General features: G+C 39.0%; 2 protein-coding genes and 1 long non-coding RNA gene across 5 annotated transcripts in view; 1 reads left to right on the top strand and 2 right to left on the bottom strand.

Annotated features, from left to right (window-relative positions):
* Window positions 1-15927, bottom strand: part of LOC131239627 (large ribosomal subunit protein uL6c) — a 65851-nt gene extending 49924 nt beyond the window's left edge. Inside the window, exon 1 of the mRNA XM_058237436.1 lies at window positions 15838-15927. Within this exon, the coding sequence (XP_058093419.1) occupies window positions 15838-15920 (83 nt within the window). The 5' untranslated portion in view covers window positions 15921-15927. The remainder of the gene's footprint in view (window positions 1-15837) is intronic.
* On the top strand, window positions 3532-16646 carry LOC131239587 (glutamate receptor 3.7-like). 3 transcript variants are annotated; one of them, XM_058237372.1, is made up of 8 exons: window positions 3532-3572; window positions 4053-4116; window positions 4264-4610; window positions 6755-8091; window positions 8903-9180; window positions 10133-10164; window positions 10665-11074; window positions 12606-13224. In XM_058237372.1, the coding sequence occupies exons 3-8, from the start codon at window positions 4358-4360 to the stop codon at window positions 13023-13025; spliced, it is 2730 nt and encodes a 909-aa protein (XP_058093355.1). In that variant the 5' UTR covers window positions 3532-3572; window positions 4053-4116; window positions 4264-4357; the 3' UTR covers window positions 13026-13224. The 3 variants fall into 3 exon arrangements, with proteins under 3 accessions (XP_058093355.1, XP_058093352.1, XP_058093362.1); XM_058237369.1 differs by lacking the exon at window positions 3532-3572 and adding an exon at window positions 3707-3787; XM_058237379.1 differs by lacking the exon at window positions 3532-3572 and adding an exon at window positions 16513-16646 and having other exon boundaries at window positions 3967-4116; window positions 12606-13016.
* LOC131239643 (uncharacterized) lies at window positions 10589-12606 on the bottom strand. The gene is made up of 2 exons (XR_009168307.1): window positions 12419-12606; window positions 10589-12317 (listed from the first exon to the last, which is right to left on the bottom strand). It is a non-coding gene; the product is annotated as an uncharacterized LOC131239643 (long non-coding RNA).
* Window positions 16647-17577: the final 931 nt, after the last annotated feature.

Below are 17577 nucleotides of genomic sequence, written 5' to 3'. Positions count from 1 at the left end.
AATGTGGTTTCAACCAGGGGTGCACGCTAGTCGATTCGGTCCTATCCGGGGGTGAAATCGGAACCAAACCATTCCTACCGGTTCCAAGAAAATGGGAACTCCAACCAGATTGGTTTGCACGGTGGAACCGAATCCGAACTTGACCGTAAAGCTGATTCGGTTCTACGGTCACCGGCTTTTTATATTCCAGCTTAATTGCTTTTTTTTTAAAAAATAATAATAATAAAATAAAAAAATCTAACATATGTCTATTCCTGTTACGATCCATTTGATAAATGGTCAACATACCATGTTATAATCTAGTCCATGAGGAAGATGAGAACGGGTTAGGGCCGAGTGAGGTGATTGAGAAATTAGTTTTTTTATATTTTTATATTTATATTTTAAATTTTAAATTATTTTTAATTTAATTTTATTTTTTTCAAATATTTATTGACTGAATGATTCAGTTTCAAATTCGGTTCCAAGTTCGATTATCCGGTTTGGTTCGGTTCGATTCCGCGTAGCTCCAAACCAAGAATCAAACCTAGCTAACCAATTTTTTTTTTTGGGAACATGAACCGATGCACTTCGCAGCCAGACCAGTTTGGTCACTTCCAATCACCGGTTGTACCGGTTCCATGTGCTACTCTAGTTGCAATCCTCATTGTAGGGGCCATTTCGATGTATACAATATATATCCATGCCGTCCATCTATTTTTTCAGAATATTTTGTAATGTGTTACAAAAAATGAACCGGATAAAAATTTCAGGTGGACCTCACCACAGGAAACAGTAGCATCGACCATTAAAAACATTTTGTGGGCCACCAAGTTTTTGTATCAAACGGATACTTATCTTTTCATTTCATCAAGGTCTCTGTGACTTTATCAACAGGTTGGATGGTCAAAATACATTACAGTGGACCCTTGGATGTTTTTAATGGTGAGCGTTCAACGCTACTGTTTCCTGTGGTGTAGTTCAGCTAAAATTTATAGCTGCTTCATTTTCGGACCATGCAATCTAATATCCTATCAAAACAGATGGACGGCGTGGATATACATTGCATACATCGATGTGTGGGCCCTACGGTCAGCGTCGCACCCCACGCAGCCAGGTCGCGCTCGGTTCAAAAGATGAATACTCAACGGTTCCAATCCATCAATCGATGTCCATGATAAATGCGATGCGTAGGATTATTAAATCAGTTTGATTTCCGGCTATGTTCTATTAGGAAACGGATTGGCTACTCCCCTGTCACCAGCCAATGGCTGATGGTCGGTGATCTTTGTGCCCCACCTTGATGTATGTGATTCATCCATGCTGTTCATCTATTTTTACATATCATTTTATGGTATGAGACCACAAATTAGATATATCTCAATCTCAAGTGGACCACACTACAGGAAACAGTGTTGAATGAGCTTCGACCATTAAAAACCTCTTGGGGCCATAAAAGTTTTGGATCAAGCTGATATTTGTTTTTTCACTACATCTGGGTCTGTATGACCTAATAAACATATTGGATTTCAAATAAATGGTACGGTGGGTCTCAGGAGGATTTTAATTTTAGATATCCAATCACTATTGTTTTCCTGTGGTGTGGTCCACGTGAGATTTATATCCCTTAACTTTTGAGATCAACAGATCTAAAATGATCCGTAAAAATGGATGAACGGAATGGATGAAATATACATCATGGAGGAGCCCACGGAGCACCGACCATCAGCCACCGGGCTGGTGGCAGTGGGAGTAGCCAATCCGTTTCCGTCCTATGCACGGTGGATCCCACGTATTGGATGATTTCATCTATGTACGTGAGTGCCACGTGTACATAGTATGTGCATGCGTATGGGCGCGTATTAGGTGAGGTTGTAGTAACGGACGAAATCGGATTGCGTACTGAGTTACTCAGGACGACGCTCTTATCGCGTTGAGTAAACTCATTTGGACCCACCTTCAATGTATGTGGTATATCCATGCAGTCCATCCGTTTTTCCATCTAATTTAAGGGGTTGAGCCTAAAATTGAAGCATATCCAAAGATCGACTGGATCATATCACAGAAAACAGTGGGGATAATGATTTCCACCGTTGGAAGATTTTTTAAGGCCCCACGGTGATGTTTATTTGTCATCGAACCTGTTCATAGCCATAGGATTATACAGACATGGATTCATGGAAAGAATAAATATAAGCTTGATCTAATACTTCTGTGGCCCCGTGAAATTTTCAATGGTGGTGGAAGATCAATTCAACTGTTCCCTATGGTATGGTTCATTTGAACATTATATGTGTTTTTTTTTATTGGGTTAAAGACCTAAAATTATCTGTTAAAATGGATGGACGGAACGGATAAAATACAAAAATCATAGTGGACCTCACAGAATTTACTCAGTATCCGCTTCCGCTCAGTCGGTGAGGAGTACAACTTGAGAGCTATTTTAGGGCCTGATTCCAAAAAATAAGGTAGATTCGCATATCAGGTGGACCACATGCTAAGGTTACGCAGACCGGAATGAAGGGAAATAAAACAAATAAAAGCTTTATTCAAAACTTTTGTGGCCGTAAAGACTTTTTTAATGGTTGGAATTCAATCTCTACTGTGTGGTGCACCTGAGATCTGATCTATCATAATTTTGAAACTGTGCACCTGATATCTAAATTCCACCGTTGAAACTTCGGTGGGCCATATAATTTTTAGATCAGGATAATTTTTTGTGTTTTCAGTTCACACCAGTGGGAAATCATATTTTAAGAATAATTGACGGAGTAGATTTAATATAAACATCACATTGGACCTCACATATCTTTTTATTGCACGGGTTTGCTGCAACCACTCTTGTAGAAAAATTACGTCAGCTTGGCAGAAGCAACTTTGTTACCGAAATAATATAATAGAGAGGGGACTACCGAAGTATCATAGAAATCTACTTCCATCGTAGATGTGAATATGGTATATCATTGATCTGTACCGTTCATATAGTGGACTACAATGGATAATCCATAAATAGTAAAATAATGAACTATTTAATCCTGAAGATTCGATCATTGTCATTTAGACGGCGAAAAAAACATGGCTAAAAGAGATGGCTAGGATTCTCCAACACAAGTGGTTTTTGAATCTCGTGCCATCCACGGTATCTCCTAGCATTAGAGGGTGCCAAAGGGAGACAATTAAGGGTGTATCTATCAAAAAGATGGGTGTCAGTATCCACTCCTGTGCATGAAAGGGACGCTTTCCAGACTCTCATTTTTTCTGTTATACTACAACCAAAAAAAGGGGTAAAAAAGTCGCTACTTCCATGGATTTTTTAACCAGAGAATCCAGTCTCCTTCATCAATGCTACCCAATTGGAGAAAATCTGACCCTGCATTTTGGGTTTTTTGGATGCCATGTACAAAAACAGGACTGAATGGGAGTTAGGTGGTTTGCTGGTCTTTGATCACATGGCCCACATGGCCCACTTTAATGCAGAGGTCAGGTTCATTTTCTGTCCCTCTTTTGTACAAACAAATGAAAAGATGGTATTTTTATATTGGTTAGTTGCAAAAGAAAGATGCAATTTGCTGTGGTTACCACGAGGTTTTGAGGTTTTATTTATATTTATATTTTATGCATTATAATTTTTTTAAAAATCTTGTAGTTAGAGAAGAAAGCTGCAATCTTGTAGTTAGAGAAGAGGCCTTTAAGGTTCTTTTATTTGAATAGTTGCAAAACTCTCTCTCTCTCTCTCTCTCTCTCTCTCTCTCTCTCTTGTAGTTTGAATTTGGTTTTTTGTCTAATTATCAATAAAGTCCTTAAAAAGGTATTTTTTTAAGAGCTTGTTAGTAGAGAAGCAATTTCATTTGTGTTTGTGCCTATTTTTCTTTTTGTGGTTTTTTGGATTGTTGCAAAAGAAGGCTGCAAAACAGATGTATATATATATATATATTTTGGTAATTTGAATTGGGTTTGGGTTTTTTTTTTTCCTGATTATAATTCAAAGTATTTTTTTCCCCGAAAGAATATGCAAGTAGAGATGCAATTTGAATTGGGTTTTTGCTTATCACGTTTTCTTTTGTTGTAGGCAGTTGCAAAAGAAAGCTGCAATTTCAAATGGGTAGTTGCCTGTTCATGAAGCAAAGGCCTCAAAAGGTTAGGTGCAGCTTTCCATTGGAAAATCCACGTCTACTATGCTCTTTTTCTTTGCTATTTTGATGTTGGAATGTTTGGTATCTTCTTCCATTTCAGTCTTTTTTGTGGAGTTGCAGATAATACAAGTTTTTCCTTTTTCACCTTCAGTTGCAGAAAGGAGGCTGTAAATCCATGGAAAATGGAATGGGTGTTTGGATGAACTGATTGGGCTTTTGTTTCTGGATCTGTTGAAGCTTCAGTTATGGGAGTTACTATGTTTGCTTCAGTTTCCGTTTTGATCTGGGCCCTTATCGGTTGCGTTGATTCCCGAAGACCTGATGTTGTGAACATTGGTGCCGTTTTTACTTACAATTCAACGATTGGGATAGTTGCGAAGGTGGCCATTGAAGCTGCCGTGGCCGATGTCAATGCGGATTCAAGCATTCTCAGTGGGACCAAACTGAATTTGACCATGGAGGATTCAAATTGTAACGTTTTCACTGGAGCTGTTGAAGGTACTCATTTTCTTATATGCATATCTGACTTCTGTCCTTTTATTTTCTTGCGGTTAGGATGAAAATCTTGTTGAACCTTTGTTTGAAATTTGGTTTGTTGAATTACAGTTTTCTGTTTTGGTTTATCACAACAATCAAAACACAACTATAGAAGTGATGAGAAAGAATCCGGTGTAGTCATCGATCAAACAAATATTCATGATTTTGCTGATAAATGGTTTGGGTCTGTAGATGAGTTATGAAGTTTCTGATGATTATGATATGATTTGGGTTTGATTTTTTATTGGTCTCTACTTCAATTCACCTGACAATTTGTTGCCATATGAACCTGAATTCTAGTGAAGTTCTTGAATCTCTATTTTGGGGATTTTCTTAATACTCTGTATCGTTATGCTAACCTCGTATCTAAAGCCACTGTTTCAAAGTTCGGATTTAGGAATGATTCAACCAGGGATTGCTCATGAGTTGGGAAAATCGTTTGTTTCTTTTTTCTTTTAAAGAAAAGCATTTTTAAAGAGAGCCATTGAATTTCTTTAGACTACTGAATTTCTCACATAAATTCATGAATTATTTGATAATTAACTAAGTATTTGGGAATATGCTCAAGATGCTTATGAAGTCCCATCCTCATATGCTGGTATGATATTTTATTAGATGAATTTGTACATTATAAATTATTTTTGACCTATTTGACGAAGATAAAAGGATATGGATGGAGGAAGTAAGAAAAGGCTTGATGACCTATGGTCTAATTGAAGTATGGCCCTTGATGGAGTGGAATGGCAGAAAAAGGATTCATGTAGCTGACCCCAATTAGGTGCAGTTCGATATATTGAAAAATAAGCTCTGAAAATTAATTTAAGTGCTGAATTGTAATTTTGTAATAATTTTAGAGATATTTTAGTCAAAATTGAAAGGAAATTTTAATGCACCACCACTTTCAGCATTCAGCTGTCTACATTAAGTGAAGGGAGGGGAGCTGAAAAAAAAGACCCATATTTTCAGCGAAAATTAATTTAATCACTTAATAATTTAGATTTTCCAAATGATCTTAATCAGTGGAAATCACTGAAAATATTAAAATTTGGTGATAAGTGATGAAAATAAGTTTTATCAAAATTCAAATGGCCCCTTAGTTGGAATAAGGCTTAGATGATGAAATTATTTTTGACCCACATAAGGGTCTTGTATCTGATCACAATTCTTTTAATTTATCTCAACACTAGGAATGTGTTGTGGTTTCAAAATTCTTAGTCAGCATTCTTTTCGTTGAATGGAGCCTTTTGCTGCATTTTTATTTTTATTTTAATTTTTTTTGTCTATTAGGGGCCACAGATTGAAGGTTAGGATTATCTCATCAAGGATATTTTTCGGGTATGGTCCTTCTGAGGTAGGCCCATTAGATTGACATTCTAGACCACCAACCTCCAGCCTCCACTTGTATGGACTCATGGTCCCAAGACAAGGACAGATATCCTTATACTGTGCATCATATCATTCATTCATCATAGTAATAATATTTCCATGTCTATTAGTGTTTGTGCATGTGCACATGTTAGTTGGGAGAGAGTGGATATATATACATACACATATTAGGGCTGCAACTTGTGTTTGGGTCAACCAGAACCTGACTAACCCAACCCAAGTTCAGGTCAGGTTGGGTTGGGCTGTTAGGCTTCTAGGGTTGGGTTAGGGTTGGAAAACTCCAAACCGATTTGAGATCGGGTTGGGTTCCGGTTGAGCAATTTGGTTTGGTTATGTTGGCTCGGGAATAATCACATGTATTCAGGTTGGGTTGGGTCAGTTTAGGGTTGACTATAGAAGATTTAGTTTGGGTTGGGCACCCTGGGTTGGAATTCAGTGGGTCGGGATGTGCTGACCCTCAACCCCACCCAACCCACCCCACCCCACCCCAGTTGCACCCTTAACACATGTACACATGTAGAAGTAGTCCAGAATCAAAATCCTAGTGCTGAGGGTTGTGCAAATTGCACCCATCATTTAAAAAAAAATCCAACAGCACTCTGGGTCATTTTGTGCTGCTAAAACTAATCAGGTTAACATCAGCAGTTTTTGGTGTGAAATAGATAGATAGATAGATAGAGAGAGAGACGATTTTGATTGCTTCACATTTCTTTTTGCAGCTTTTCAGGTACTGGAGAATGGTGCTGTGGCGGTAATTGGGCCGCAGTCCTCCTCAATTGCTCATATGATTTCTTTTATAGCTGATGGACTCCAAATACCACTCGTATCCTTTGCGGCCACTGACCCAACTCTGTCTGCGCTTCAATTCCCCTTCTTCCTCCGCACAACACTGAGCGACTCTTACCAAATGACTGCCATGGCCGATTTGATTCTTCACTATAACTGGCGGGAAGTAATTGCCATTTTTGTGGATGATGATCACGGGAGGAACGGGATAGCCTTTCTAGAAGACATGCTTGCGAAGAGAATGGCAAGGATCCATTATAAGATCGCTTTGCCAGTTCATGCAACTCGTAGTTATCTCATGAATAAACTGAACGAATCCAAATTGACTGGCACACGCACTTATGTTGTCCATGTGGGTCCTAATATAGGGCTCGAGATTTTATCGGTAGCTCATCAACTTGAAATGGTGACCGTTGACTATGCATGGCTGGTGACTGATTGGCTTTGTGCTGCTTTAGATTCTTCCCAAGCTTTTGATCGTAATCTGCTGCAAGGAGTAGTAAGCTTTCGCCAACATTTTCCAGAATCATCCCGCAAAACTGCTTTCGTGTCGAGGTGGAGGGAATTGCTTGGAAAAGGTACCGTAAGTTCGAAATTGAATGCATATGGGTTTTATGCATATGACACGGTTTGGGTGGTTGCTCATGCTATTGACAAGTTCCTCAACGAGTATGGGAATATTTCTTTCTCATATAATGATAAATTAGACATTTTTCAAGGCACGAAGCTGCATATAGAAAAGCTCAAAGTCTTTGATGGTGGGAAACTGCTATTTGAGAAATTACTCCAAACAAGTTTCACGGGTTTGACAGGTCCCGTTCATTTTGATTACGATCGTAACCTCATGAATGGTTCTTATGAGGTCGTTAATGTCGATCGCACAGTGATCCGTAGGGTTGGTTACTGGTCTAATTTTTCGGGTCTGTCGGTTTTAGCTCCTGAGAGATTGAATGGGAAACCACGGAACAGTGTCAGCTCAGATCAGCAGCTTGGGCATGTTACATGGCCTGGTGGAAAGACAGAGAAGCCACGGGGTTGGGTGCTTGCAACCAATGAAAGACCATTGATCATTGGAGTGCCGAAAAGAGCCAGTTTTGTCGAATTTGTGATAGTAAGAAATGACACCAGTGACATCGAAGGATACTGTATTGATGTGTTTAAGGAGGCACAGAAATTACTTCCTTATCCTCTCCCATACAAGTTCGTGCCTTTTGGGGATGGCTGGACCAATCCCAGTTATGATGAGCTCGTGCATAGGGTTCAAACAGAGGTAAACACACACCACTGACCTCTTTAAGGGTGCATTTGGATGCTCAGTTGATTTTAACAGCAAGAAATCAATTCAATAAAGAGGACATTACCAAGGATAAGTGTATGGGAACCTTTCCATGCATATGGTTTCATTTGGACTTGATGGCATACACATCATCTATGTGGGCCATCCATTAGGTCTGCTGCACTCTTCATAGGCTGCCTTTAAAAATTCACACTGATTGGATGATCCTAACAGTCCAAATCATGGCATGTAAAATGGGCATGGAAGCTTGTTCATAGAAGATAGGCCCAGTCATGGATATTTAAAACTATCTGATTGCAGTTGTTTTTATCTAGTAGTGGAAAAAAAAAAGGGCACTGGACCTAATGGACGGTTCAGATTGATGATGTGAATGCCAATAAGTTCAAATGGAGCTATGTGCATGGGAAGGTTTCAGTGCACTTAGCCCACTAGATTTTTTTGAGAGATAATTACTCAATAACCGAAATGGGGCTATTGCCACTTCAATCCATTACGACAAAAGCACATCAAATTGCAATTCCATGTATTTCAATTTGAACTTTGAAATGATAGTAACAGTAATTTTGGGGCATGTCACTCGTAATGGATGCAGTTGGGTTTTACATGTGCATTATTTAATTGAGTTATTTTGCAATCCATCTCAATTGAGCATCCAAATGTACCCAAATTTATAGTCACTTCCAAAAGAGATTGAATTTCCTTAAAGAGTTTAGAAAGAGAATTTCATCACCTTTTCTTTGTGTATGGTATTGACGTATTCTTCTTACAATGATTTTCTTCTTAGGAATTTGAAGCAGCTGTTGGAGACATTGCAATTGTTACGAACCGTACGAAAATTGTGGATTTCACTCAGCCATATATTGCTACTGGTCTCGTGATCGTGGCTCCCATCAAAAGTTCAAAGTCGAGTGCTTGGGTTTTTCTCCAACCATTTACAGTGGAAATGTGGTGTGTCACTGGAGCATTCTTCTTCCTTATCGGATTTGTTATTTGGCTTCTCGAGCATCGGACAAACGATGATTTCCGTGGCCCACCAAGGCGACAGTTCATAACCATGCTCCTGTAAGTTTGTATACGTTGTGTCACTGACGTAGGTTATTTGTGATGAAATCGAGCAATTATTTTTGGATACCCAATTTTTAATTTGTATTGAAATTTGTTTTCCATTTGGAATAGTTCTCTTTGTTAGAATAATGGTAGCAGAATCTGATGATTTAGAATCTTGAGCTTTTTGCTAGAAGGGAGAAAAACTTGCCCTTATTGGTACATTCAATGAAAGGATTGGATGGATGTTATTGTCGACGGGAAATGCCCAAAAGATTATTCAGATTATAAGATTCTAGCCATCCAATATTTGGCTTTTCTCCCAATCATTGTTATAATTTCTTTGCAACCGGTTATTTGGGAGCCAATGAGTGAATCTTTAGGATGTTCCAATCTGGGAAGTTTGGTGCATCTCCCATCCACAGGGGGCTCATTGTGGGTCCTGTTTGTACACTTTTGGTGCAACAGGGCATTGTTTATGTCCAGATCATGGTGTGCCCTAACAGCCATTATGCAGCCCTAAAGGCCTTTACTGTTACATGTTACGGGGTCGTAACAGCCATAATGGCCGTATGGAAAAAATGACCTGTAACGGCCGTTATAGCCCCCCGTAATGGCCGTTGTAGCCCCTGTAACAGCCCGTTATGCCCCTCGTAAAGGCCATAACGGACCTGTAATGGTCCATTATGGGGCTAATACCGGTTTTTTGGGTTTTTTTCGAAGAGAGAGAGAGAGAGAGAGAGAGAGAGAGAGAGAGAGAGAGAGAGAGAGACTGTAACGGACTAACGACCATTGCAGCTCATAATGTAAAGGTAACGGTAGTGGCCGTTATGGCCACCAATACCGTTACAAAATATCTTGGTCGTGATGCAAAAAACCAATAAATCCTCACTATTACATTTCTCTAATACCAAATTACGTTTCGTGTCACTTTTAAAATCTAATTTCAGCCCATTATTTTCGAATGCAGGTTTAGCTTCTCGACGCTGTTTAAGACAAACCGTAAGAGAAACTGCAACCCTTGTATACTTAGCAAACACTCTTCATCTCTAAATTCCTGCTGAACCAATGAGCATATTCGTATTCGTTTGGGAGCACTGCTATGGTTAATTGCAGGATCTCAAATCCTACTCTCCCATCTGTGATCTGGGTCATCCATCATGTGGGCCAGCCCCACCATCTGTGTATGTGCCTTGGCCCAAAAATCAGGCTGGTATGGTCATCGGGTGGGACAAACTGAATGAGATCACTGGCCAACTTTTTTCATGGACGTATATGACATGACCAGATTGGCTTTCTTTTGGGCCCCACCAGATCAACATCCTGGATCTAGCTTTGACATGTGCGGGAGGGTAGGATTAAGATTCATACTTAGATGTTGCATTTTCACTTGTAGGACCATCCATATTGATGGAGAATGTACAAATAAAGATCTAAAACCACTGTCCAGTGGATTGATGAGTATGAAATCTTTGTTTCGTGGCGTGAAAAAAACATTGCAGAAGAAGAAACTTTGAGCACTCTTGCACGCATGGTGATGATCGTATGGCTTTTCCTATTGATGGTGATCACGTCGAGCTACACGGCCAGCTTGACTTCGATCCTTACAATCCAACAGCTGTCATCGCCGATCACAGGGATTGATAGTTTGATAGCAAGCAACGAGCGCATTGGATATCCAGTGGAATCTTTTGCTCGGAGTTATATGATAGAGAGTCTTAACATACCTCCATCAAGGCTCGTGGTACTTCACAACCCAGAAGAATATGAAAGAGCATTGCGGCTTGGACCGAAGGTTGAAGGGGGGGTTGCTGCAATCGTAGACGAGCTTCCATATATAAAACTCTTTCTGTCAAAGAGGGATGGTTTCGGCATCATTGGGGATATGTTCACCAAGAGCGGATGGGGATTTGTAAGTTAGTTGCATGAACATATTTTGAATAAACACATAAATACACACATTCACATGCATATACTACATACACGACATATGTACCATCCACACGCACATGCGCCACATATTTGTAGGAGGAATGCTCTGGTGGTACCATAGCACCATAAGTAATGGTGGTAGGGGGCTATTGTGGGGCCCACATGGTGTGTCGCATCCATTGTTTTCTATGGCATCCAACTCACACACAGTATTGCCTAACCATGATCATGGTAGGGGGCTTGTATGCATATGGCATCCAACCCACAAACAGTATTGCCTAACCATGATCATGAGATGCCCCAAAAATAGGCCAATCAAATCATCAGGTGGGCCTCACCACTTGATTTTGGTTTTTGGGCGATTTTACATTGTTTTCTGTGGTTTGGCCTGTCGGTGATTCGATTGGCATGACTTTCAGGGTGTTTGACCATCATGGTGCAGCGAATTTGCTGATGTCATCCACGCACCTTGTGGGACCCTCACTGGAGCACTCCTTGTATATATTTATATGTATATGCATGCATACACGTATGGGTAAATTTGAAAATTGCAAATACCATGAGTATTTGGATAACCATCTATGATAATTTTCTTTCTTCAATTACGAAAAGAGTAACATAGTTTTTAGTGATATCAGTCTATCATTGGAGTGATCCCCATACAGTCTTCTAACTCATTCCATAGTCATGTGGATTTATCATCTGCCTGTGAAGATTTGATCTCTTTCTAGCGATGAATTCTTTACTTGTTTTGTGTTGGTCAGATCCGTGCAACTCTAAGTGACCTCTGGATCCAACGGCCCTGATCATACCCTGTCCATTGATGAAGGCAGAAATATGGAGTCCTTGCCAGAAACTGGCAGCATTTTGGTATGGGCCAACATTTTATACATGTGGGGCCACCTTCCAATGATTTAGACAGTTCATCTGGTTAGTCCCCCATGAATGGGCGGTGCTGGAAAGAAAAAAGGAAAAAAGAAAGAAAAAAGAAGAAATCATGGACAATCCTAGCTGTTCAATTGTCAGCCAGCAAAGGGATGATAAAAATAAACTCCAATTGATGGATAGGATTATTGACTAAAGTTTCTTGGTCCATCTCACATCCACATATGGGGTTCACTAGATGAACAGTCTGGTTCTCTGAAAGGTGGGCCAGCCCCTTCTGTACATAATGCTAGCAGGAAAAAATGTGACTGATTTGGACCCCACATAGTACAATGTACCTCTCGATGAGATAATAAAAATTACCACTGATAAAATGATAAACGAATACTTGAAGAACGAGATAATCAAAATTGCCATTGATAAAATGATAAACGAATACTTAAGAACGAGATAATCAAAATTACCATTGATAAAATGATAAACGAATACTTGAAGATTGAATCTCTTTCTAGCAATGAATTCTATACTTGTTTTGTTGTTCTTATAGGTTGGTAGAATATCAATCCCATCCTGTCTTTTTCACATATTGACTTCTGCCTTGTTCTCTCTTCTTGAAACTAAAACAGGCTTTCCAGCGAGATTCTCCCCTTGCTGTAGACATGTCTAGTGCAATCCTGAGACTGTCTGAGAACGGGAAGCTTCAGGAGCTGCATGAGAAGTGGTTTTGTAATGGGATGAGCTGCGAAATCCAACAAAACCATCGAGGATCTGACCCCAACCATCTCCATATAAACAGCTTCTGGGGACTCTTTCTCCTCTGTGGGGTCGCCACCCTCATCGCGTTTTTCGTGTTTCTACTACGATCGGTCTGTCAATTTGCTCACTACAGACGGAAAGAAAGAGATCACTCTAACATGCCGGAAGTATTGACAAGGGCTAGCTTTTCACAGGTCATCTACCGCTTCTTTGACTTCATTGACGAGAAAGAAGAAGTTATAAAGAACATGTTCAAGCAGCACGAGAGTACTGAGCCTCAGGTAAGCTGATCGATAGTATGATCTCTCAGTCCATGGTTTTGGTCAGCTTTTTTATTTAAGTGTACATACAAAGTTTCATTATCTGAAGAGTATTTTGTCATAAATGATCAGATCGAGATTGTCTTTACAAGATCATGTAGAATATGGACTGATATATGTATGTTCATGCACATGTTCTTGCTGTCATAAATGAAGCATATAAAATATCTATCGGGTGTGATGGTGCATGAAATCTTTATTTATTTATTTTTTAATTCTCTTCCAAGATTCTTGCTCTGTTGTATGTTTTAGAGATTGAGTGATCATAACCATTCAATCAATGGAAAATTTCCCCTTTAATATAAACTACTGGCCATCTTTGTTTTTAACTGTCCACTTCTGACTATTTAGGATTTATCTAGATGGGTTGATTTTGGCCCATTGCCTGTGTGTTTTTTTTTTTTTTTGGTTTTCTAGAAACGGATTGGACCGTGAGTAATCAAACTACTCTGAGTAATTAAATAATTTACAAATTCCAAAGGAGATGCATGAAGCAGAATGATGGTTTTACAGATTCCACTATTGGTTTTGGTCTATCTTGCTATAAATTTAAACATTGTATACAAAAGCCCTTAACATGGTTTTCAAGTATAATTTCAGAAAACAAGATCCAACACTTCATATGAAACAAAAAGAACAAATCAGATAAGACCGACATCAAAATTTTAAAATTCAAACTAGTCCAATCAATCAAGCAAATCAAAATACCCAATGTGACATGTATCGTTAGAAAGTTCTCCTCACCTTTACGTATTAAAGTATTAGATTTAGACTATTCTATGTATTTTTCTTTATTGACAACAAAACAATTTATGCAAGAAGCCCGCGCGCCACAAAGATACAAAGATAAACCACTCAATTCCAAAACCAGCACAGAATCTGTAGTCTTACTCAAATCCACTAATCATTCCATCCATGGTTTAGGGTGCATTTGGTAGCCCGAAATATCACAAAATTTCATAATATTTTGCACCAAATTAGAATGATTAATAACGAAATTTCATGATGTTTGGTGCAATCAAACACACCCCCAAGAAAGGGGAAAAAAAGTTATAACGACAAATATAATGGGCCCAAAGTGTTACATTATGCAACACTATAATGGTTCATATAACAGAGTTCACAGAACAGAAGATGTTACAGCAGCCACTATAGTAGTGACCTTTCAAGCATTCTTTCAAGTTTATTTTGAATTGCCTGTTAAAGGTAGTGGCCATTGTAAGTGCTTCACGCCAATTTTAAAACCATCAGTCTATGTTCTTATAAAAGTAAAAATTAGATATAAAACCCGGAGGTCTGTGAATCCCACATGCCTATATCGCCACGCCGTGCCGACAAGGTACAAATGTGAAACACCTGACCCATCTATAAGGTGGGCCCCACCTTCTAGATGCCCTCACTCAAAGTCAGACTGATCCGCTCATCAGGTGGACCAGTGTACTAAACGAAATGGAAGGCTAGACGAAGTATTTTAACCTTCATTTTGTTCCATATACTGTGCAACAACTGATGAGTAGGCTGGCCTGACTTTTTGGGCCAGGGTTATAAATGGCCCAGATGTTCCGGACATGCCACATTGGTACATGTGGAGGCACGAGCAGGGTTGGGTAAAAGCATGCGGAATTCGAATACCTCCAAAACTGATGCAATGAATACCAGGTCTATCTGTGGGAAACAAGATCAAACACTTCACGCCCAAGCAAAACCCTAAATCAGACACGGACTCGATTCAAAGTTTCCAAATATAAATTATTCCAACCAATCAAAAAACCCAAAATATAGTACCTTGTGAAGAAACCCCACTTCAGAATTTCATGATTTACCACACTTCCACCTACCAAACCATGTTCTTCTTTTCTTGTCTTCTTTTTTTTTTTCTTTTTCTTTTGCTTGATGTAGATGAAAATACCAGATTCCAAGCTTATTTACACCTCTAAAGATTTGAAATTTTCAAAAAATTAGATACAAGCACAGATGCTACATTGGCACGCGTGGATGAATGTAGGCGACTGAATACCCTAAATCAGACACGGACCCGATGTAAAATTTCCAAATTTAAATTATCCCAACCAATAAAAAAACCCAAAATCAGGTACCTCATGAAGAAACCCCACTTCAGAATTTCATGATTTTACACTTCCACCTACTAAACCATGTTCTTCATTTTCTTTTCTTTTTTTCTTCTTTTGCTTGATGTAGATGAAAACACCAGATTCCAAGCTTATTTACACCTCGAAATTTTCAGAAAATTAGATACAAGCACAGATATGCCACATTGGCATGCATGGAGCCATGTGAGCGACTCGATACCTCCAAAACCGATATGATAATTCCCAGGTCTAATTCCAGAAAACAATATCAAACACTTTATATCCAAGCAAAACACTAAATGAGAAACAAACCCAATTAAAAACTTCCAAATTTAAACCACTCCAACCAATCAAAATACCAAAAATCCGGTACCTTGTGAAGAAAACCCATTTCGGAATTTCATGATTTTATTAAACATTTCCACCTACCAAACCATGTTTTTTTTTCCTTATTACAGAAAAAAAATATAAATAAATAAAAATCATCCTTCAAGCTTATTTACACCTGTAAAGATTTGACATTGTTCAGAATAATTAGAATGAAAAAACCCATTTCCCCCTTTTCTAGTCTGTGATCTTATTTTTATTTATTTATTGTCTCTAATTCAGTTATGCAAAAGAAAACCATGAGAAATCTTTGTTGATATTCTTCAGAAAAAGAAAATACATGAAATGGAATTGATTTTTCTTACCAGGAATGGGTAGAAGAGGTGGTAATTGAAGCCATGGATTTGGCTATCTCTAGAGCCAAAATAGCTACTTCTTTTTTTTTCATGGATGGATTTTGTGTTGCTCCCAGCTTTTGAATCATTTCCATAGAGAAAATTACCATTGTAGAACCCACCTTTTATCCAGCGTCTTTTATGATAAATCCAAAACTTACCTTTCCAAATTAGACCTTGCACTTGCGGACGAGGACGAAAATACATCTGCTTTGTCGTTTCTGTGGACCTATAGCTACGGATTATAACCGTAGCTATAGGTAGCGTAAGGGTATTTTGTCTTCAAATGCTCTGTCCGTACGTGAAAGGTCCAATTTGGGAAGGTAAGTTTTAGATTCTTTATAAAAGACGCTGGATAAAAGGTTAGGTTGACAGTGGTAATTTTCTCTTATCCATAGAAAGCCTTTCATGACGAGAAATGATCCAGTGCACTAATGTAGGCAATTATTTCTATGCACATACTTGCATTTCTGAATTCTTAGAATCTAAATCAATCTATCTGGACCATCCATTATATCCATTCGATCTTTAATATGCTGAATTAAGAAAATGATACTGATCTGATGATTTAAAACATATATTGATTGGCATGAAAAACTGGATGCACCATATAATTTGGAGAATATTCACGGCTGATTATTGCAGGAAGGGTAGATTGAAATACAACGGACGGTCTAGATGTTTGATATGGATATCAATGGATCCAAATACAACTGGGTGCATGGAAAGGTTTCCATACGCTGAGCGTACTATATCATTTCTCTTTCAGTAAAAAGACCGAATTGCCCTTATCATGGGGTCTAGGCTCCCGTGATAGTTCCCCACCATTCTAAAAATGGTGTTGTCTCATTTTGTTCACACGTGGGACTCATGTACGGATATCCAGACCGTCCAAATATTGGAGAACTGGATGGATTATATATCTACGATCACATTGATATATGAATGCTATCCATCCAATTGTTGGTTAACAAATAAGTGGTTTAAAATAAAATAGCAAGCGGCCTGAATCCAGAGGACAAAATCAGATGGTTTATATCATTTTTTTATTTTTTATTTTTTGTAATTTTTTTTTATTGTGCCCCATTCGAAATTGGATCTCAGATTTAGTAGGTCTGGGATTCATGAAAGCACGTCGCGTGTACAATTGAAGATTCACCGCAATTTTAAAATGGTGGTAAACTTTCATAAAAGTCTAAACATGGCAATGGGCTGGGCCGGGTTTTTGTGGCAAAATGTTAAAGAGGCCCAACATTCAGAGCTGGACCCACGCCGGGCCATGGCTTGGGAGAACATTTTGCAAAACCCACACTGGCCCGGTCAAATCTGGCCTGATTATTACGGGCCCAAGGCCTACTTGTAACGGGCAGGCAGTCGAATTCGACTCGGGCTCACAGTCCAGTCTAGTCCAGTTGGGCAGTGCAGATCAAGTCGAAGAAAAGGGGGTGATTCAGCTTGGCTTATCGCAGCCTGATTCGAGATCAAACAAATAGGTCCCCATAGTTGAGTATCTTAAAACCATGTTCTAACAGAGTAAATGGTCTAACCCTAGCCCTAGCTAGACTGATGTTAGGTGGTTAGGGTTGGCCCTAGCCTAGCCCTAATTAGACAAATGTTAGGACTAGGTTAGGGTTGACCCTAGCCCAGCCCTAATCTTAATTAGACTAATGTTAGGGTTGGCCCTAACCCTAATTAGATTAATGCTAGGGC

This window comes from Magnolia sinica, chromosome 1, assembly GCF_029962835.1.
Source record: "Magnolia sinica isolate HGM2019 chromosome 1, MsV1, whole genome shotgun sequence".
Taxonomy (NCBI): domain Eukaryota; kingdom Viridiplantae; phylum Streptophyta; class Magnoliopsida; order Magnoliales; family Magnoliaceae; genus Magnolia; species Magnolia sinica.
The sequence above is the reverse complement of the archived record's forward strand: the minus strand, read 5'-3'. Positions and strand labels throughout refer to the sequence as shown.